The sequence below is a fragment of the Procambarus clarkii genome, chromosome 8 (genome assembly GCF_040958095.1).
Source record: "Procambarus clarkii isolate CNS0578487 chromosome 8, FALCON_Pclarkii_2.0, whole genome shotgun sequence".
Lineage (NCBI taxonomy): Eukaryota > Metazoa > Arthropoda > Malacostraca > Decapoda > Cambaridae > Procambarus > Procambarus clarkii.
Window position 1 is genome coordinate 41,900,101 of NC_091157.1, and position 23,209 is coordinate 41,923,309.

Consider the following 23,209-nt stretch of genomic DNA (forward strand, 5'->3'; position numbering starts at 1 on the left):
CGCCTCCTCCCCTACCTTCAATCTCTTTCCTTATTACTGTGTAGTCCTGGGGAAACACCACATTCGTTATGATTCCTGAGAGTTTTGTTTCTGTGAGTCTGATTACATCTGGGTTCACTTCTTATACTCTTTCCCTTAGTTCACTTGCCTTGCTTGTAATCCCATCTATGTTCGAGTACATCACCCTGAAACTGACTCTCTTTTTCCTTCCTCAGTTTCTGTTGATTCCCCTGAAGCAGGGAAACGGGGAGGGTCTGGGATGGGAGGGCCTAAGGAGGGGGACCTGGGTGATCTGGGGTGTGTGGGGACTGGAAGGATCTGGAATGGGGAGGGTGGCGGAGGAGAGAGGGCTTGGGGGGAGTGGGGGAGAAGAGAAGGCATGGGGGGGAGGGTGAGAGGGGGAGGCTAGGGGGTTACGGGGGGAGAGGGGGTGGGTGAAAGGGGGAGGCGTCGGGGGTACGGGGGAAGGGAGGGCCTGGGGGGATGGGAGGAAGGGGGGCCTTTGGGAACAGAAGAGGAGGGAGGGCTTGGGAAGAGCGAGGGAATGGAGGGCTTGGGGGTAAGGGAGACGGGATGGCTTGGGGGGTTGGGGGAGAAGGGTGGTCCTGGGGAGTGGGAGGAGGATGTCCTAGGTGGGCACTTAATTGGCGGCTGGCAGGGGTTGGGGCAGAAAGGATGTCTATTGGGTGGAAGGTGGGGGTGGTGCTCCTCTCCCTGTGGCTGTTGACCTTCTTGTGGAGGGTTCCCCACTCCCCTCTGGGATTGTAGGGTTTGGGGTTGTTTCTCTGACTCCTTTATTTCTCCCTGCGCTCCCTCCTCGCATCTGCTGCCCTCATTCTGTGTGTGTGTGTGTGTGTGTGTGTGTGTGTGTGTGTGTGTGTGTGTGTGTGTGTGTGTGTGTGTGTGTGTGTGTGTGTACTCACCTAATTGTGCTTGCGGGGGTTGAGCTCTGGCTCTTTGGTCCCGCCTCTCAACCGTCAATCAACTGGTGTACAGATTCCTGAGCCTATTGGGCTCTATCATATCTACATTTGAAACTGTGTATGGAGTCAGCCTCCACCACATCACTTCCTAATGCATTCCATTTACTAACTACTCTGACACTGAAAAAGTTCTTTCTAACGTCTCTGTGGCTCATTTGGGTACTCAGCTTCCACCTGTGTCCCCTTGTTCGCGTCCCACCAGTGTTGAATAGTTCATCCTTGTTTACCCGGTCGATTCCCCTGAGGATTTTGTAGGTTGTTATCATGTCCCCCCTTACTCTTCTCTCTTCCAGTGTCGTGAGGTGCATTTCCCGTAGCCTTTCCTCATAACTCATGCCTCTTAGTTCTGGGACTAGTCTAGTAGCATACCTTTGGACTTTTTCCAGCTTCGTCTTGTGCTTGACAAGGTACGGGCTCCATGCTGGGGCCGCATACTCCAGGATTGGTCTTACATATGTGGTGTACAAGATTCTGAATGATTCCTTACACAGGTTCCTGAACGCCGTTCTGATGTTAGCCAGCCTCGCATATGCCGCAGACGTTATTCTCTTTATGTGGGCTTCAGGAGACAGGTTTGGTGTGATATCAACTCCTAGATCTTTCTCTCTGTCTGTTTCATTAAGTACTTCATCTCCTATTCTGTATCCTGTGCCTGGCCTCCTGTTTCCACTGCCTAGTTTCATTACTTTGCATTTACTCGGGTTGAACTTCAACAGCCATTTGTTGGACCATTCACTCAGTCTATCCAGGTCATCTTGTAGCCTCCTACTATCATCCTCTGTTTCAATCCTCCTCATAATTTTTGCATCGTCGGCAAACATTGAGAGGAACGAATCTATACCCTCTGGGAGATCATTTACATATACCAGAAACAGTATAGGTCCAAGGACTGACCCCTGCAGGACTCCACTTGTGACGTCTCGCCAATCTGAGACCTCACCCCTCACACAGACTCGTTGTCTCCTGTTGCTTAGGTATTCCTCTATCCACCGGAGTACCTTCCCTCTCACTCCAGCCTGCATCTCCAACTTTCGCACTAGCCTCTTGTGTGGCACTGTATCAAAGGCTTTCTGACAATCCAAAAATATGCAGTCTGCCCACCCTTCTCTTTCTTGCCTTATTTTTGTTGCCTGGTCGTAGAATTCAAGTAACCCTGTGAGGCAGGACCTGCCATCCCTGAACCCATGTTGATGCTGTGTTACAAAGTTCCTTCGCTCCAGATGCTCCACTAGTTTTTTTCGCACAATCTTCTCCATCAGCTTGCATGGTATGCAGGTTAGGGACACTGGCCTGTAGTTCAGTGCCTCCTGTCTATCCCCTTTCTTGTATATCGGGACTACGTTAGCTGCTTTCCAAATATCTGGCAGTTCCCCTGTTGCCAGTGATTTGTTATACACTATGGAGAGTGGTAGGCTCAGTTCTCTTGCTCCTTCCTTTAGAACCCAAGGGGAGATTCCATCTGGGCCTATAGCCTTCGTCACGTCCAACGTGTGTGTCACGTGTGTGTGTGTGTGTGTGTGTGTGTGTGTGTGTGTGTGTGTGTGTGTGTGTGTGTGTGTGTGTGTGTGTGTGTGTGTGTGCGCGCGCGCGCGTGTGCGCGTGTGGACGTGTGCGCGCGTGTGTGCGTGTACGCATGTGCGCACATGTGTGCGTGTGAGTGCGTGAGTGATAGTGTGGACACAGCTAGGTGTACAACAGTCGCCAGGAGACGAGGAATGTTTACGTCCTGTGCCCAGTTGTCAAGGCTCCCCTCACGACTCTAGCTCGCTCTCCTCTCTTTTTTCCATTCTGTTTATTAACCTTAATAAGTTTGCGTATATCATTGTAAAGGGTTCTTTGTGGCTTAAACATTAACATAGGCCTACTCACATTCAAATATTGAATCATCGATTTAAATATTTAAATAATATGTTTTTGTCTCGCAGCATTCTATATTCTGATATTTTGAATTTGTTCGCGGTTCAGAAAATAATGAATAGTTATTCATGTGTAATTATTCATATTATTCTATGAAGATACGACATACACGATGTCACTAACTCTAAATTGGCAGAAAATCCACTTTATTATACGTAAAATGAAGAGATTTACACATTTTATATTATATATATATTATATGAGTGGTGGCAAACCTTTATATATTATATATATTATATTTTATATTATATATATATATATATATATATATATATATATATATATATATATATATATATATATATATATATATATGTCGTACCTAGTAGCCAGAACGCACTTCTCAGCCTACTATGCAAGGCCCGATTTGCCTAATAAACCAAGTTTTCCTGAATTAATATATTTTCTCATTTTTTTTTCTTATGAAATGATAAAGCTACCCATTTCATTATGTATGAGGTCAATTTTTTTTTATTGGAGTTAAAATTAACGTAGATATATGACCGAACCTAACCAACCCTACCTAACCTAACCTAACCTATCTTTATAGGTTAGGTTAGGTTAGGTAGCCGAAAAAGTTAGGTTAGGTTAGGTTAGGTAGGTTAGGTAGTCGAAAAACAATTAATTCATGAAAACTTGGCTTATTAGGCAAATTGGGCCATGCTTAGTAGGCTGAGAAGTGCGTTCTGGCTACTAGGTACGACATATATATATATATATATATATATATATATATATATATATATATATATATATATATATATATATATATATATATATATATATATACATATATGGGTACATGGGTACCATCGAGCAAAAAGTCTTAGTCGACATGAACTTGAAACCGGCCATATACTGCAGGTATGTTGACGACATTTTTACACAGGTACCTGATGTCAGACATCTGCAGGAGCTGAAGGAGGCATTTGAGCAGAGTTCCGTGCTGTGTTTCACTTACGAGATGGAAAAGGATGGGAAGCTGCCCTTTCTAGATGTAACAGTCATGGAAAAGAGCGGAGGTTTCCACACTGCAGTCTACACTAAGGAAACGAACATAGGAATGTGCCTAAATGCCAACAGCGACTGCCCAGACAGGTACAAGAGGAGTGTTGTTAACGCATATGTCGACCGTGCTCTCAGCCACAGCTCAGAATGGAAGCAAGTCGACGAAGAACTCTGTAGGGTAAGGCAGGTCCTAGTCAACAACGGCTTCTCCAATGGTTTCGTCGAAGACATCATAAGAAGGAAAGTGAAACGCCATGCAACCTCTGAAGAGACAACTAACACAACACCTATACCCCCTATTAGACTATTTTACAGGAACTTCTTTTCCACAGCTCATAAAACGGAGGAAAGGGTCCTGAAAGATATTGTTAATAGAAACGTTATCCCTACAGACAAAAATCAGAGGATACAACTGACGATTTACTATAAAACCAGAAAAACGGCCAGCCTACTCATGAGAAACTCTCCAGACACAAAACAGAACGCTTTAAAAGAGACTAACGTCGTCTATGCCTTCAAATGCCCTCTTGGGGACTGTAAGCTCCAAAAAAACAGTATATAGGCAAGACAACAACATCTCTTTCTAGGCGTTTAACGATGCATAAGCAACAGGGCTCCATTAAGGAACATATAATCTCTTCCCACAACCAAACCATCGCCAGAGAAATCCTAGTAAACAACACAGAAATCATCGATAGATACAGCGATAGCAGGAGGCTTGACGTTTGTGAGGCACTACACATCAGGAAGTCAACACCAGCAATCAACAGCCAATTAATGCACAACTATATTCTACCCACCTCAAGACTCCGCTCCAATATAGAAGCATCAAGAAATATGGACCAATAGGCTTTCTACAATCACTTCTATTCAATACCCATTGTTTCGTGTTCTGTCTTGTGTTGATGAAATTAATATCCTATTAATGCCACCTCTTGTTCTGTCTTGTGTTGATGAAATTAATACCCTATTAATGCCACCTCACCCCATCCACCTCACTCAAATGAAGATATAAACGAAATCGGAGATGCGTAAGTTCTATTCAGTTGTGTATTTGTAAACTAAAGTCTTTGAAAATGTAATAAGTTTTACGAAACGCGCTCGTGTCGCGTCAGACTAGAAATAAAAATGAATTTTGGAGAATTGATTTTTGATTTACCTCCAACAGTGAAAAGAAATGAACGAAAGATTGAGAAAATTCGTGTTAGAATTATTAATCTTACTTTTTCGGTCATATTTAATAATATATATATATATATATATATATATATATATATATATATATATATATATATATATATATATATATATATATATATATATATGTCGTACCTAGTAGCCAGAACGCACTTCTCGGCCTACTATGCAAGGCCCGATTTGCCTAATAAGCCAAGTTTTCATGAATTAATTGTTTTTCGACTACCTAACCTACCTAACCTAACCTAACCTAGCTTTTTAGGCTACCTAACCTAACCTAACCTATAAAGATAGGTTAGGTTAGGTTAGATAGGGTTGGTTAGGTTCGGTCATATATCTACGTTAATTTTAACTCCAATAAAAAAAAATTGACCTCATACATAATGAAATGGGTAGCTTTATCATTTCATAAGAAAAAAATTAGAGAAAATATGTTAATTCAGGAAAACTTGGCTTATTAGGCAAATCGGGCCTTGCATAGTAGGCCAAGAAGTGCGTTCTGGCTACTAGGTACGACATTATATATATATATATATATATATATATATATATATATATATATATATATATATATATATATATATATATATATATATATATACATATACATATATATATATATATATATATATATATATATATATATATATATATATAGCAGTACCCGGCCACGCGTTGCTGTGGCCCAGCAACGCACACAGCATACCTTCACAGCATACGGACTATGCGGACCTTCCCTGTCCCCCAGTCCGCCCCACCATTTCCCTCTCACCCGTCTCCTCAGCCTCCCATCCATTCCCCACTCCACCGTCCCCTCGCCCTGCCCACCATTCTTCACTCCACCATCCCCTCTTCCTTCCCTCTATGCCCCAGTCTCCTGTCCCTTTGTCCTCCCCACCATTCTCCATTCCCCCATCCCCTCGTCCCCACCATACCAAACTCCCCCGTCCCCTCGTCCTTCCTCACCATTACCCCCTCCCTTGTATCCTCGTCCTCCCCACCATCTCTCACTTCCGTCCCCTCGTCCTCCCCGCCATTCCCCACTCCCTCGTCCGATGCCTTCCCAAATGGTCTGATGTTCCCATCACTGAAATATAAGAAAAACAGTTAAAAAATGAAATGAAAATATGAAAAAGTAAAAAAAAAATAAACTATACTCAGGAAATGAACAGTATGGTAAACAACACAACTCATTTCCAATGCAATTCACACAAAATAATTAAATCAAAATGAAAATAAATCAAAATCTATGAAAATTCAATTTATCAATGCAATCAGAAACATTGAAATGTTATTGTAATATCTTTAGTATAGTTGCTCTTACATGCAACAGATGGCGCTGTTTTTCAAGAAAAGCATAGTTTTACCTGTCACAGGTGTGGCATCTATACTTACACTTACGAAATGAACGGTATGGTAAACAACACAGCTCAATTCCAACACACTGTCACACAAAATAATTACAAAAAAAAAAATAACTCGAAATGTATGAAAATAAAATTTATCAATGCAATCGGAAACATTGAAATGGAATTCGTGACTTTTAGTATAGCGTGCATGTTGCCATTATGTGCAACAGATGGCGCTGTTTTTCAAAAACGCATATTTTTACCTGTCACAGGGGTGGCATCTATACAGTCGGTATATAAAAAGATGCGCCTATTCGAATGGAACGTTGTGTCAGAATTTCAAAGCAATCAGTAAAGAACTTTGGGAGATTACAGCGTGTGTTGCTCTTACATCCAACAGATGGCGCTGTTTTTCAAAAAAATCATGTTTTCTCCGGTCACAGGTAAGGCATGTTTATAGTAGGTATATAGAAACTCGCGCCTATTCGAATGCAACGTCGTGCCAAAATTTCAAAGCAATCGGTAAAAATGTTTTTAAGATTTCTCTCATGAAAATCATGAAAAACTCAATTAAAAAAAAAAGGCATGTTTTGTTTGCCTCACAGACGTGACATCAATATAACATGTATATAAAAACCTGCTCAGATGCTAATGGAACGTCGTGTGAAAATTTCAAAGCAATCGGTGAAGAACTTTCGGAGATTAGCGATTTTGAACAAACGAACATTTCCATTTTTATTTATATAGATTAATTACAATTACTACTTAACCTACAGCTACATTGATATTACAATTTTATTGACCAAATAAAACTAAAATGTTTCAATAAATTATAAAGTAACTTAGGATATTTTCAAAATTTGTATAAAATCTCTATCGTTAAATAAAACTAAAAAAAAAATTATTGATATTTAAAACAGCCCCATAAGTACAATTATATATAATGTCTGGCAGTCAGATGTACTTGTTACACTTCGTATTAAAACGTATTGTCAATTCGGAGGATGAGTTGATTTTTCTTAGCATTTGGGAGTTTTTCTTATCATTTCAAGGCTAAGGGATCGCCACTTGGCGAGGCAGGAAAGTGCGTTCCAGAGCTATTGATTCACCGCTGGTAACGCCTTGGTGGTGGTGTCTCTGGTGGCGGGTCGCCTACTGCCACACGCTGGCTCCCTGTCACTCATTGACGCTCCTCTGTTTCTACACACACACACACACACACACACACACACACACACACACACAAAGAATCATTCAGAACTTTGTATACCACATATGTTAGGCCAATCCTGGAGTATGCAGCCCCAGCGTGGAGTCCATATCTAGTCAAGCATAAGACTAAACTGGAAAAGGTTCAAAGGTTTGCCACCAGACTAGTACCCGAGCTGAGAGGTATGAGCTACGAGCAGAGACGACGGGAATTAAACCTCACTTTGCTGAAAGACAGAAGAGTTAGGGGGACATGATCACCACATTCAAGATTCTGATGGGTAGATAAAAACAGGCCATTTAACACAAGGGGCACACGCACAAGGGGACACAGGTGGGAACTGAGTGCCCAAATGAGCCACAGAGATATTAGAAAGAACTTTTTTAGTGTCAGAGTGGTTGACAAATGGAATGCATTAGAAAGTGATGTGGTGGAGGCTGACTCCATACACAGTTTCAAGTGTAGATATGATAGAGCCCAATAGGCTCAGGAATCTGTACACCTGTTGATTGACAGTTGAGAGGCGGGACCAAAGAGCCAGAGCTCAACCCCCGCAAACACAACTAGGTGAGTACACACACACACACACACGTGTAAAGTTGTGGAAATGGGACTAGGTGACAGGAGACCAAAGGGTCAGTACACAATGAAGGGGAAACTATCTTCCTGTAACGATTCGAGAAAGAGACTTGGGAGTGGACGTAACACTAAGTCTAACTCCTGAGGCACAGATAAACCAGATAACGTCAGCAGCGTACTCGACGTTAACAAAAGTTAGAACGTCATTCAGAGGTTCCGAAATTTGCGACGAGGCTCGTTTCAGAGTTGCAAAGGATGGGATATGAGAGCAACTGAAGAAACTGAACCTGACAACGTTAAAAAAAAGGAGGGAGCGGGGAGATATGATAGTAACATACAAAATACTTAAGGGGATTGACAGTGGAAATAGGCAAGATGTTCACACTTAATGCCAACAGAACAAGGGGACATGGGTGGAAGCTTGAAACTCGGATGAATCAGAGAGATGTTAAAAAGTTTTCCCTTTGTAACGGGGGGTGGGGGAAATAGCTGTATCTTGTCCATTATTCCAACCCCCAGTTAACTAACGAGGCCGGGGGAAACAGCTCTCTCTAGTCCGTTATCCCGTCCGCAGTTAGCTAACTATTCTAGAGCACTCCCAGAGTTCCTAAGGCAACCTCTCTCATTCAACACCTTGTAACCTAGGTATTTGACTACCTAGGTGCTAAGACTACAAGGCGCAGTAACTTGATCAGCTACCCGAAACCCTAGAGAGAACTCTAGAACACATTTCACTGCCACAAACGTATAAGAGACACGAAAGGAAAGAAATGAATAATGAAGTAATTAGTGAGGGTTTGGGGTGAGAGAGGTGGGAGGAGCGAGGAGGGTCATTAGTGGAAAGTGAGAGTTCGGAGAGGGGTGGAGGGAGAGGTGTAGATAAGTAGAAGTAGAAGAATAGATAGTAAATGTAGAAGAGTAGATAGTAGAAGACGAAATGCTGCCACCATCCATTCTAGACCATTACATACAAGACAAGGAATGGAACTTGTCTGTATCAAAATATTCTCAAAAGATGTTATTACCATGTATCAACTCCAAACATATACTCATTAATATCATGAACCAGTAACCACAGAGGCTTTCTCACCTCAACTCAAAAACTCTAGGGAACCAAGTTAAAGGCAATTTAAATAATAAATTCAATTATATTTCACATGATAACTATCATAATTTAAGCAATTCAAATGTTCCAGTTTAATATGCAAGGTGAGTCATCATCCAAGAATTTGAGAACCCTACAACTTGACTGACCCTGATCATCACACAACATATGTAAACACGACCAAGTCACCTTAATGCTCAACTCACCAAGTGTCTGCCTATAGCTGGATTGTGAGAGGGGGGTCTGTAGTTGACAGAGACTGTCCCGCCCTGCTGACCGACAGCCTCCCTGCTAGGCCGTCTTCTCTCCTCTGCTGGCTGCTGTTCTTCTTTCTTATCCTAATGCTCTCGAATCGATAGCTCTCCGAGTATATATTGGGGAACCTAGTAACTAACTCCGCCCACAAGTAGATAGCCTCAGGCACTCTACCAAGCCACTCCTTAAACGTCGGCATGTTTGAAGGCTACCAGGCTCCAATTATAAGATTAGCAGAAGCAAGGTGGAATTCGCATGATCTGACCTCGGGTCACTTGAGGTCATTAACGCTTAGAGGTGTGAGTCTCAGGTCGACCAAACTGGCGCCTTCTCAAATCCTTGTCTGTGACTCCTGAATCTCTATGTATTAAATAAAACTAAACCAAACACTTTTACAGTGTTTCACCTTAGCGTGAGAGTATTGGGGAAATGGAATGAACTAAAGGACCACATTGTGGAAGCAAACACTATTCATAGCTTTAAAACCATGTACCTTTACCATGTGGTTATCTTGTGTTGGTTTCGGGGCTCAACGTCCCCGCGGCCCGGTCCCCGACCAGGCCTCCTTGTTGCTGAACTGGTCAACCAGGCTGTTAGACACGGCTGCTCGGAGCCTGACGTATGAGTCACAGCCTGGTTGATCAGGTATCCTTTGGAGGTGTTTATCGAGTTCTCTCTTAAACACTGTGAGGGGTCGGCCAGTTATGCCCCTTATGTGTAGTGGAAGCGTGTTGAACAGTCTCGAGCCTCTGATGTTGATAGAGTTCTCTCTCAGAGTACCTATTACACCTCTGCTCTTCAACGGGGGGTATTCTGCACATCCTGCCATGCCTTCTGGTCTCATGTGGTGGTATTTCTGTGTGCAGGTTTGGGACCAGCCCCTCTACTATTTCCCACGTGTAAATTATTATGTACCTCTCCCGCCTGCGCTCAAGAGAATACAGATTTAGGCTCTTTAGTCGGCCCAATAGTTTAGATGTTTTACTGAGTGGATTCTAGCAGTAAAGGATCTCTGCACGCTCTCCAGGTCAACAATTTCTCCAGCTTTAAAAGGGGCTGTCATTGTGCAGCAGTACTCCACTGTAGAGAGCACTAGCGTCTTGAAGAGTATCATCATTGGTACTGATAGAGAAGTATGACAGGAGTAACTGCTTTAAACAACCAAAGGCTGAAAAGGCGGGATCCAAGAGCCAACGCTCGATCCAGCAGGCACAAATAGGTGAGTACACACACACACTGCCTCTGAAACGGGCCTCGCGGCTGAGTGGGTGGCGCTCGGGAGTCAGAGCGCTACAAATGGGCAAATACAACAAATGGGCAGAATTCTTTTCACCTGATGCTTCTGCTCACTTTGCAGTAAATAGGTACCTGGGAGTTAGACAGCTGCTACGACTGCTTCCTGGGTGAGTAATTACCCAAGTGTAATTACATCCCCAGGAAGCAGCCGTAACAGCTGTCTAACTCCCAGGTACCTATTTATGTGTATACTCACCTATTTGTACTCACCTATTTGTGCATGCAGGATCGAGCTCTAGCTCATGGACCCCGCTTTTCTAGCCGTTGATTGTCTAATGTAATGACTCTTGACCTATTTCCCTATCATACCTGCCTTTAAAATTATGAATGGAGTTTGTCTCTACAACCTGCTCCTTTAGGTCATTCCATTTGCTCACTTCCCTCACGCTAAAGGAAACCTTTCTAACATCTCTATGACACCTGAGTCTCAAGCTTCCATCCGTGCCCTTTTGTTCTGTTATTATTGTAAATAATTCCTCTATTTCCACCCTACCAATCCCTCTAAGTATTTTATACGACTGTATCATGTTCCTCCCTCTCATCCTCCTTTCTAACGTCGTCAGATTTAGTTTTTTTTTTTAATACATTAGGTACATCTGCATTTGTGCAGGTTCCCTAGACTGTATGAAGGGAAGTACAGTGTGTCAAAAAGCTAGCTACGTGGTGCTAAAATATCCCCATCACACAGGATGATTAGTCATACAGAGGCACGTGATAAGCAGTCTGCACTGGCAGACTCTGGGTGCATTATGAGGATATCATCAACATAAGAGTGAGTAAGGCAGCAGTGATACTAAAAGTCCCCATCTCGTAGGATGGTTAGTCATACAGAGCCATGTGTTCAGTAGCCTGCACTGGCAAATTTTGGGTATACTGTGAGGATATCTTCAAGAACACGAGAGTGAATAAAGTAATTGCAAAGCTCCAGGTACCTCATGCCAACTGGTCTGAAAGGTCTAATAACTGGGCATTCAGTGATGTAGTGTGGGAGATCATGCCGCAGTTCCTGCTCACAGAGTTTGCACCTGGAGTGCTCAGGATTAGGAGATCCGTCACCTGCAGCCACCTACCACAAATAACGGTAACCCAACCTGATCCTGGCAACCACTGTGTCGCACAGTCTGGTGGACGTTTTGTGCTGCCCATAGATATAGGTTTCAGATCTGAACAAATCATAGCTTTTTATTTTAGTGCTTTCAGGTCGTTGGGAGTCAGTAATTTCTTTCCTATCAGACCTGAGTGTTTGGACCAATATAGTTTGACAGAAGAGATGGGGATACCTAGATCTAATTTAACTACATCTTTGTTACACACTAATTTGGCTGCAATGTCTGTCTCATTATGATGGGTTATATTTGTGTGATGGTATCCATACAAAGGAGATTCGAGACCCTTTGCTCTGTGCAGCGATTAGGTCATTTATAATTGGGAGTATGAGGTTCTTGTTGTCGATCTTCCAGAAGTTTTCGATTGCTTGATTTGCAGACTTTGAATCACAAAATATTATTCCTCCTCCAATGTTTTTTAATGTACTGGTAGCTAGTTGTAATGCTGCTAGTTCTGTTTGTGTGGAGGTCAGCCAGTTGTTTAACGTAACACTGACAGTCTTTGTGCAAATATTATTTCTATAAAACCTACATGCTGCTGCAGTCCGTCCAGTAGCGGATTGGACTGAGCCGTCGGTGTAGACACAGTGCTCGTGAGATCTTAAACTCTCGATGGAGGAGGCAATTGTTTCAAGAGTGACAGCTTTGAGAAGAGCAAGATTCTCATTATCTTTCTTGGTGACAGGTGTGTATGATACTTGAATGGTGGGGTACAGATAAAGAGGAATATCAGAGACTGGTAGATTGCACTTAAAAGGAATGTTGAGTTTAATGAGATTGTAGGCATTTTTGACCAGCCAATTATCATAAAAGGAATGAGTTAGTATTTTCGAGCTTCCTTATGTTTTTTTTTTTTTAATGGGGCTCCAAGATGTGCCAGCATATTCTAAGACTGGCCTCACATAGCCGATATACAGTGATCTAAAAGCCTCCTTATTCAGGTTTCAGAAGGATATTCTGACTTTTGTCAAGAGTAGAGATTGCGGCTGACATTATCCTATTTATATGAGCCTCTGGAGTTAGGTTTGGTGTTATGTCCACTCCCAGATCCTTTTCTCTAGTTATAGGGAAGTAGTTTACCTTCATCATGTATCGGTCTTTTGATCTCTTTCTGTCTTTCCGGACTATTTTGGGCTTTTGTAGGCTCATGATCCCATTTACATCACCTTACACTTGCTGGTGTTGAACTCTAGCAGCCATTTCTTGGACCAGCTCTGCAACCTGTTCAAGTCATCCTGGAGAATCTTATAATCATCATCTGCCTCAATCCTCTTCATTAGTTTTGCATCAACTGCAAATATCGACATATAAGACTCAACTCCTGCAGTCAAGTTGTTTACATAAACTAGGAATAGTATGGGACCCAGCACTGATCCTTGAGGCACCCCGCTTGTTACTCTACGCCAGTCCGACCCCTCGTCCCTCACTGTCACTCTCTGACACCTGCCTGTTAGGTAATTCCTTACCCACGTTAACGCGTTGCCGCCTACTCCCGCCTGCCTCTCAAGTTTGTATAGTAACCTCCTGTGAGGTACTGTATCAAAGGCTTTTTAGCAGTCAAGAAATATGCAGTCTGCCCAGCCTTCTCTGACTTGCCTTATTTTCGTTACCTTATCATAACACTCGAGGTGGTTCGGTAGGCACGATTTTCCTTCTCTAAAGCGATGTTGTTGTTTACTTACATACCCAATTCTTTCTAGGTGTGCAACTAGTCTTAGCCTTATAATTCTTTCGAGTACTTTGCAATGAATGTTTGTGAGTGACACTGGTCTGTAGTTAGGTGTTTCTTCTCTATCTTCTTTCTTGTAGATTGGCAACACATATAGCCTTCTTCCAGCAGCTGGGCAATATTCCCCTTGTAAGGGACTCATTAAATATTGGCGCTAGAGGTATGCTGAGGGCTGGTGCTGCTTCTTTTAACAGCCATGATGCTATTCAACCTGGCCAGTAGCTTTAGCTGCATCTAGTGATGCTAGTTATATTCTTACTTCCTCCACTACTACCTCAATATTAAGAAGTTTCTCTTCAGGGGCTGCTTCCTCATCTAGCTCCGGGAGCTGTTCAGGCTCAGTAGTGAACACTCCATGGAAGCTGGCATTGAACTCCTCACATATTTCTTTATCATTTTCTGTATACTGGCCTCCCCTCTTTTGTAACCGTGTCACTTGGTCATTCACTGTCATTTTTCCATTTTATATGGTTATGTAGGAGTTTCGGTTGGCTCTTTGCTTTGGAGGCAATATCATTTTCTTAGTTTCTTTCGGCCAATGTTCTTATGTTTATGTAGTCATTCCTGGCCCTGTTACATCTACTCCGGTTTACCTCTGTCCTGTGTCTTCTGTATTTCCTCCACTCCCTCCTGTTTTTTTTTATTTTGCCTCCTGTCACTGTCTATTGAACCAATTGAACCACGGGTTAATATATGCTCTACTTTTTCCCCTTAATGGCGGTTTGAATCGCTCTTCTGCCTCTTTGCACCTCAGTGTTACATGGTCCATCATTTCCTGGACCGTCTTCCCTCTGAGGTCATCCTCCCATTGCACACTTCCAAGATACTCTCTTACTTTCATGTAGTCTCCTTTTTTATAGTCTGCTCTCCCTTCCCTGACTCCTTGTCTTATGGGCACTGTTGTGAGGTCCATCATGTAGTGGAACACCAGGACACAATGATCACTTGCTCCTAGTGGTAATTCATACTCTAAATTCTCAATGTCTTCCTCATTCTGGGTGAAGATCAAGTCCAGTAGGCTTGGTGTATCTCCTCCCCTTTCTCTTGTGTCCTCCTTTACATGTTGTGTTAAGAAGTTTCTTTCTGCAACTTCCACTCACCCACGTTTCTTCCCCATCATGAGGATTCCTGGCTTCCCATTCCCATGTCTTCCCATGGCTCTCCATGATTTAGGTCCCCCCCATGACTAGAAGTTTAGCTCTCATTCTGTGTGCCACTGTTGCTGAGCGTGGGCAGGTACTCACCTAGTTGTGCTTACGGGGAGTTGAGCTCTGGCTCTTTGGTCCCCGCCTCTCAACCGTCAATCAACAGGTGTACAGATTCCTGAGCCTACTGGGCTCTAGCATATCTACATACGAAACTGTGTATGGAGTCAACTTCCACCACATCACTGCCTACTGCATACCATCTGTTAACTATTCTGACACTGAAAAAATTCTTTCTAACGTCCCTGTAGCTCATTTGGGTACTCAGTTTCCACCTGTGTCCCCTTGTTCGCGTACCACCTGTGTGACTCAGTTTATCCTTATCTACCCTGTCAATTCCTCTGGGAATTTTGTAGGTAGTGATCATTTCTCCCTTTACTCTTCCGTCTTCTGTCTGCAGGTGTGTGTGTGTGTGTGTGTGTGTGTGTGTGTGTGTGTGTGTGTGTGTTTGTGTGTGTGTGTGTGTGTGTGTGTGTGTGTGTGTGTGTGTGTGTGTGTGTGTGTGTGTGTGTGTGTGTACTCACCTAGTTGTACTCACCTAGTTGTGCTTGCGGGGGTTGAGCTCTGGCTCTTTGGTCCCGCCTCTCAACTGTCAATCAACAGGTGTACAGGTTCCTGAGCCTATTGGGCTCTATCATATCTACACTTGAAACTGTGTATGGAGTTAGCCTCCACCACATCACTTCCTAATGCATTCCATTTGTCAACCACTCTGACACTAAAAAAGTTCTTTCTAATATCTCTGTGGCTCATTTGGGCACTCAGTTTCCACCTGTGTCCCCTAGTGCGTGTGCCCCTTGTGTTAAACAGCCTGTCTTTATCAACCCTGTCAATTCCCTTGAGGATCTTGAATGTAGTGATCATGTCCCCCCTAACTCTTCTGTCTTCCAACGAAGTGAGGTTTAATTCCCGTAGTCTTTCCTCGTAGCTCATACCTCTCAGCTCGGGTACTAGTCTGGTGGCAAACCTTTGAACCTTTTCCATTTTAGTCTTATGCTTGACTAGATATGGACTCCATGCTGGTGCCGCATACTCCAGGATTGGTCTGACATATGTGGTATATAATGTTCTGAAAGATTCCTTACACAAGTTTCTAAAGGCGTGTGTGTGTGTGTGAGAGAGAGAGAGAGTTTTAGATAAAAATATGTAGACACAATATAACAAATATATATCTGTTAGAAAGGCGGGGTCCAAGAACTTATACACACACACCACAAACACATTTCCATATATGTATAATACAATATATGTATATACAACTACAGACGCATACATAGTGCTAGTTAGTAAATAAAATAATCAATATTACAAACCATACACACACACAAACACATTAACAAGCACATGAAAAATATTCACATAAATCCATGTGCGTAATTCAACATTCCCTTTTGCAATTAAATTACATCCAGATGATGGCTGTCATTCGTGCAGGTGTCACCGTTCATAGTGGAGGTGGTGGGGGTGTGGAGGCAGCAAGAGGGGGGGGGGGGTGTGGAAGCAGCAAGGAGGGGGGTGTGGAGGCAGCAAGGAGGGGGGTGTGGAGGCAGCAAGGAGGGGGGGTGTGGAGGCAGCAAGGAGGGGGTGTGGAGGCAGCAAGGGAGAAGGCAGCCACTTTGCGCTCACCAAGCACTTGTAGTTCATGCACAAGACCGGCATGCATGTTTTTATTTTTTATATTTATATATATACAAGAGTTCTTACATTCTTGTACAGCCACTAGCACGCATTGCGTTTCGGGCAAGTCCTTAATCCTAATATTCCCCGGAATACGACCCGCCAAATTATTTAACAATCAGGTACCCATTCAGTGTCGGGTGAACAGAGGCTCCAGTTAAGGATTGGCGCCCGGTCAAACCTCCTCGGGCAGGATTCGAACCAGGCCAAAGCATTTGAGAAGCGTCGGGCGAGTGTTTTACCACTGTACCACGGGGACTGCTAAATATACAGCATAGGCATATACATTTATTTAATCAAAATCAGCCAACATGGTTTACAAAAACAGTCGACCACTCACCACCGATAGCGTAGAGGATGACGAGAATAAATAGCCCAAAGTGACTGAAGATGAAGGTAAAGAGGAGTGAAGAGGCAGACTTCTCCTTCTTGGTGTACAAACCCTCCTCGGCGTACTCGCTGTAGTCAATCATGGCTGTGGTGGATGTCAGAAGCTCGCCGGACTCCTTATAGCGCCTTCTCTATTATATCACGAGTTCCAAAGCTTCTGCATCAAACTCCAGCGTCACCTGAAGGTAAGTGCAGCAACGCGTACGGCCCTTGCAGCCAGTCACCTCACACTGACGCACTAACAAGGGGCAGGAGGGTGGGCGGGTGATGGTTTGTTGATGGTAACCCTCCTCGCTCCGCAGACCTCATAGTGACGTGGGTGGGGCGAGGAGGGGGTGTCGAGGCTTGCCTTATAAACCTCGGCTATTGATTTGTTCAACATTCTGTCAAGAATCCACGGGCAATAATGTTAAATTTTTAGATATGCTGAGACGATGTTCAGTAATTCTCAGGGCAGCAGAAGCCTCGATACCAGCTAAGTGTTACGTCATTATGACAAAATGAAGCCTATTTAATCTCGCTAGTATACTGTACTCACTTAGTTGTGCTTCACACGCATACGTCATTGAAGATTACGCTATTATATCCTAGTTATATTTTGCACATATCCCTTTTCTTTAAGAATTCATAACTATGTGATAAAAAAATCTCATTATATTGTAGATGATTCTCTATCATTCTTAATTGAACTCAACTCCTTAAGATAATTAATTGTAACATCGGAAGGTAAACAAAGATACAATAGCATTATTAATGGCGGTAACAGGCCAGTTCATTTTGATTAATTCTCAACCTGGATTCCATCTCATGTTGGCCTCTCGCGCAATTGACATACTGTCCCGTTTTCAATTTTGGGTCCTCTGGTAGGTTAATATAAGGCACTTTAGTACGACAGTTTCTTGACGTTGGTAAACCTTAGGAGGACGGGCTAAATGTGCAACTCCCCAACGTGAGGAGCTCCCAGCCTAGCTCATCTTCTACAACGGTATAATGATGATACTGTAGCTTGTGTAGACTTCACTTTGTCTCAGATCTACAAAGTTTTGTTTGTGTTCATGCTGTATTATTGTTCTCTGGCTTCGTATAGGCAATTGAGTGTTATAGTTATCGTCTTTGAAGGCATATTCTTTTTTATATTCATAAGGCAGGTTTTTTCACGTATTCTGGCTGGTTCTCCCGGCGGGGTGACGGTGTCCGGCGCCAGCTTGGCCGAGAGGTGCCAGGAGTTTTTTCTTTTTACATGCAAGCATGCAAGTTAAAGACAATAAGTACAATAAAACAACATAACACAGCATACATCAAGACAAGAACATAACACAAAATAGAAAACAAGCAATTATAGCAAGCAAATAATGACAAGAAAACAAAACATAGTAACATATGAAACAAAGCAGACAGAAGCACCGGCCGGAAGGGCCGACAACAAAGCACAACATGAAACATAACACAAGAAAAGCATAACAATACAACATGCAAGGCAGAAAATAACACACAGGGCATAGTAACAACACAGAACAAAAACAATAACCCAGTAGGGCAAGCAAACAGCCAGAGGGGCAAGCAAACAGCCAGAGGGGCAAGCAAACAGCCAGAGGGGCAAGCAAACAGCCAGAGGGGCAAGCAAACAGCCAGAGGGGCAAGCAAACAGCCAGAGGGGCAAGCAAACAGCCAGAGGGGCAAGCAAACAGCCAGAGGGGCAAGCAAACAGCCAGAGGGGCATACAACACTACATAAAGCACATAAACAGGAAATCAGTGGACATACTTTCCCGGAAAACAGGCCCGCGGGAACCGCACATCAAATGCTTTCCAGAGCAACCACCGTCAAGGGTTTCGGCCAACCACCGGGGAAGCCATAACATCTGGAGCCCTGGCAACAAACACCCGCAAACATGGGACCCAGATGGTAGTACTGATGAGGCGAGTAGCCACTACTCGTCCCCACACACAGGGAACCTGCCCTCCATGAAAGTTCTCCGGTTCGTCAGACAACATCAACTCGGCAATCGCTGACCAGTGACCTGATGGCATCACAGACGCTGGCAACACGTCCCCTAGTTTCCCAACGCGCATCCTTCCATAATGTCACTACTAGGCCACGCCCAGCACCAGTATCCACACCATCCCTGGCAGCGGAAGCCACCACCCCCCACTGCGGAGAGTCCCCTGGCGGAGAAAGAACCAAAGGCACCAGCAACAGCAGGCACATGGACCTCCGTCACTACTAACTGCGAAGACAGCGACGTATCCGGATCCACACCGTCAACACCCGAAGACCCACAATCACTGAAATCCCCAACATTGGCCCAGGCAGAAGATAAACGCCGGGAACGTTTGGGCTCCGGCCGGATATCGTCAGAGCCTGAAGCGGACCCAGAAACACGGGTACCACTAGCCGGACGAACCGACGCCCGACGCCCGACGCAGAACGGCAGCAGCCTCTACTACAGGAGAAACCAGGCCACACACAGCAGGAGGCTGTGTGTGGCAGCACAGCCGGAACCCGAGGCGCGGACACAGGGCCAGACGCAGCAGCAGACGAGGGAGAAGACGGCGATGCCTCACAGTGAGCACCAGGAAAGCCCACGGGAGCAGCGGGGACAGTAACAGAAGCAGGGAGATCATCCGGTACAGCAATACCCGGAGGAGCGACAGCAACAACCGGAGGCATGTCGAGCGACGCAGGGGGAGCTGCAGCAGCTAATGGGACGGCCACCTCCTCATCCCCGGAGTCCACCTTCAGAGGGAGCGGCGGGAAATCCCCTTCCTGGAACAAGTTTACAGGAGCAGCTGCGGCCTCAGAGCACCCGGCAGCCTTATGCCCCAACAGGCCACACCGGAAACAGGTACGGGGCTGCCGGGCATAATACACCCGGACGTAGTAACCCATCAGCTGGACAGAAGACGGCATATCCGACCGCAGGCGCATTCCCAAGGTACGAATGTTCGTCCGCCTTCCAGCATACCTCCCCGAGGAGAGCGTGTTCACACGCACGCTGACAACAGCACCATACCTCCCGAAGTAACGCCGGAGGAGGTCTTCAGGGAACTCCATGGGCGCCCCATGGACACTGACATAAGTCAGGGCACCACTACGATCCGAAATCGCCACAGAGCCGGCTTCACCCAGCAACGGCAACGTACGCCCCTCGTACCGACGGAGGAAGTCCCGGTACTCCTCCTCCCTCACGAACTTGAGAACAACCCGGTGAGCTGTAACAAGCTCAACACCGTAGATGGCCTCCACCGGGATACGAAGCATGTCACACATAACCATCTCGATGTCTGGATATCCAACTTTACTAGTGAACTCCAGGCCCACGGAGTTCACATGCACAACAGGGGGAAGATGGCCTCCCATGTCAGAACCGCCACGTCAACACGCAGCCAGTCAGCAACAAACTGGGAGGGCAGAGATGCTCACACCACCTGGCGACCAAAATGGCAAACAACCCCAACAAACAGGGAGGGGTCGGCAAGACGTCCTCACTCCACGGCTGCCAGGGCCGGCAGGTGCCGGGAGTTGGTTGGTCTTGGTGGGCTCCTGGTGTGCCCTCAGCCGTAGTGGGGGGGCCAGCTTCTGCTCTGCCGAAGGGCACTGGATGACTTTTGCGCTTTAGTTGGGGGCCGCTTTTTGGTTTTGCTACCCAGTGTTCTCGGTGTGGGGCGGGGCCGGTACTTGTCACCCTGAGGGACTCCCAGGGCTCCCCAATCATCTGCCTGTCTGCGTTTCTTTGCCGCGAGGCATATTAGTTTCCAGTGATTGGCGTCACTCGTTGCGCGATTAGGCTTGGCGTTTCACCCTTTCCGGGCTTTGCAATTAACCCTTCACGGTACGCCGGAGCGCATCCGATCCCACGATCGTCGTCGCCCCTAAATCAATAACAACAACTATTTACCTTGCTTCTTACACTGAAATGTGCACAAGTCTCCAAACTTGATACATTAATTCTAAGTGACTCTTTATCATTTTTAATTGCTCTCAACTCTTTAAGACATAACTGTAACATGCTTGTGTCTGAAGCTAGACACAAATACAACAAAATTATTAATGATGGTAACAGAGTCCGTTTCGCATGGATTCCAACTCATGTTGGCCTCCGAATGCATGATAAAGCTGATGAGTTAGCCAAAGAACCTCCTTACCTTGAGGTTTCCTTGAGGTGCTTCCGGGGCTTAGCGTTCCCGCGGCCCGGTCGTCGACTAGGCCTCCTGGTTGCTGGACTGATCAACCAGGCTGTTGGACACGGCTGCTCGCAGCCTGACGTATGAGTCACAGCCTGGTTGATCAGGTATCCTTTGGAGGTGCTTATCCAGTTCTCTCTTGAACACTCTGAGGGGATTGCCAGTTATGCCCCTTATGTGTAGTGGAAGCGTGTTTAACCTTACCTCCCTTTAAACTCTTTTACCATGTCGTAGTTCAGTCGATTAAGGCAGTGTCTGGGACATTCTCGGACGCAGGTTCGAATCCTCGTCACGGCCCATGTGGATTTGTTCATTTGATGCATCACGTTATTATGATATTTGTGTGTAAAGAAGTAAGGGCAAAGAGGGAGAACGGCCTATTGACATAGCTCAGGTGCAGGGGGGAGTTGTGTAAAAATCCTGGTTTGTGCCTCGGAGAGATTGCAGGATCCAGTAAGTTCAGCAGAACTTCGGTTTCAACTCTTTTAACCCTGTTGTAGCTCAGTCGATTAAGGCAGTGTCTGGGATGCTCCCGGACGCAAGTTCGAATCCTCATACGGCCCTTGTGGATTTGTTCACGCATTCATCAATTTTAACATTCTGTTCATTCGAAGCTGTCATGCGTAAACTTCATCTTCATAGTTTTTCACTTTTTGCCTAAAAATTGCACTGTATCTATTGCTACCCAATCTCCCAACCTTTATGTTCCCAATTTGAACATCTTTACCATTGTGATCATTGCTGTCTTCTTATATGTGCTGCCAATCTGCTGTATGGTGTTTATAAATCTTGTTTATCTGTATCTTTTGCTACCCAGTCTCCCAATCTTTATGTACCCAATCTGAACATCTTTACCATTGTGATCATTGCTGTCTTATATGTGCTGTCAATCTGCTGTATGGTGTCTATTAATCTTGTCTAAATTACTAATCAAGCTGTCAATGTAATCAATCAGAGCTTTAATATAACAATATGCTTTAATATACTTACTTATCTCTCTCATCTCATTTTTCTCTTGCAATGTATCTTTATCATTTATCAATTCTGATAGAAATTACCTACTTAAAATTATCTGCTAGATTAAGGACCTGCCCGAAACGCTGCGCGTACTAGTGGCTTTACAAGAATGTAAATACTGTACTATCCAATGTATTCTCACAAACCCAATGTACCTTCTTGTATATATATATAAATAAATAAATAAATAAATAAATAAACTGTTTTTCATTCATGAACAGGGGGTTTGGCGGGTGCATGGAATGAACTTGGGGTGTTTGTTTGGAGGACGGGTTGAATAGTCCGTCGCGACTGTGTTCAGTATCGCCGATAGGGTTTGATATAAACAGCTCGTCCTCCAAACAAAGACTCAAAAGTGATTCCATGGACCCGCCAAATTATTGTCCCCTTACCCCCTAAATGTCAACCCATGTCTTGCTATTTTCAAAGAATGCTGTTTGTTGACCAACTTGTATAGATTTTTGGGCACATAATGGGCTCAGTCCCTGAGCCCATTATGTGCCTCTGTAACCCTTTCCACTACCGCCCACAAAATGGGTATGGGGTGCATAATAAATGACCTAAACTAACATCTTTACTCTCGCTTCAAAGGGGGAAGGTGTAGTGCCGGTCCCCAAGTGTTCCGCTGTCCGCAGCTATACTTTGCCTTTACAGCCATAGGTATTAGTAAGCCCTACCTTTAGTCAGGAAATCCTTATCCCCTTATTCCTTGGCGGCACGGCCTCACGGTCTGGGGTTAATTTTTTCAATTTTCATATCAGGCTTTTCCAAGTCTCTATGTAAATTTCTGCACGCCTGATTAATTTCCGTATTAATTCAGTTAGGGTTTACCATTATGTCTTTCGGGTCGCTATTTTGATTTACCCTAATTAAAATATTCATATAAATATACAAAATAAATAATAAAAACCCTATTTTGATTTACCTTATTACTAGGCTATAAGAATACTTTACTGTTATTTTACTACGGGTGTACATTTTAAGTTGATTTGGTGTACTTAG

The 23,209-nt window shown here is 44.4% G+C and overlaps 1 protein-coding gene across 1 annotated transcript in view; it reads right to left on the reverse strand.

Moving 5' to 3' along the window:
• Positions 1 to 17,251, reverse strand: part of LOC123759718 (TWiK family of potassium channels protein 7) — a 53,204-nt gene extending 35,953 nt beyond the window's left edge. Inside the window, exon 1 of the mRNA XM_045744973.2 lies at positions 16,957 to 17,251. Coding sequence (XP_045600929.1) covers positions 16,957 to 17,089 — 133 coding nt within the window. The 5' untranslated portion in view covers positions 17,090 to 17,251. The remainder of the gene's footprint in view (positions 1 to 16,956) is intronic.
• Between the last annotated feature and the right edge of the window lie 5,958 nt (positions 17,252 to 23,209).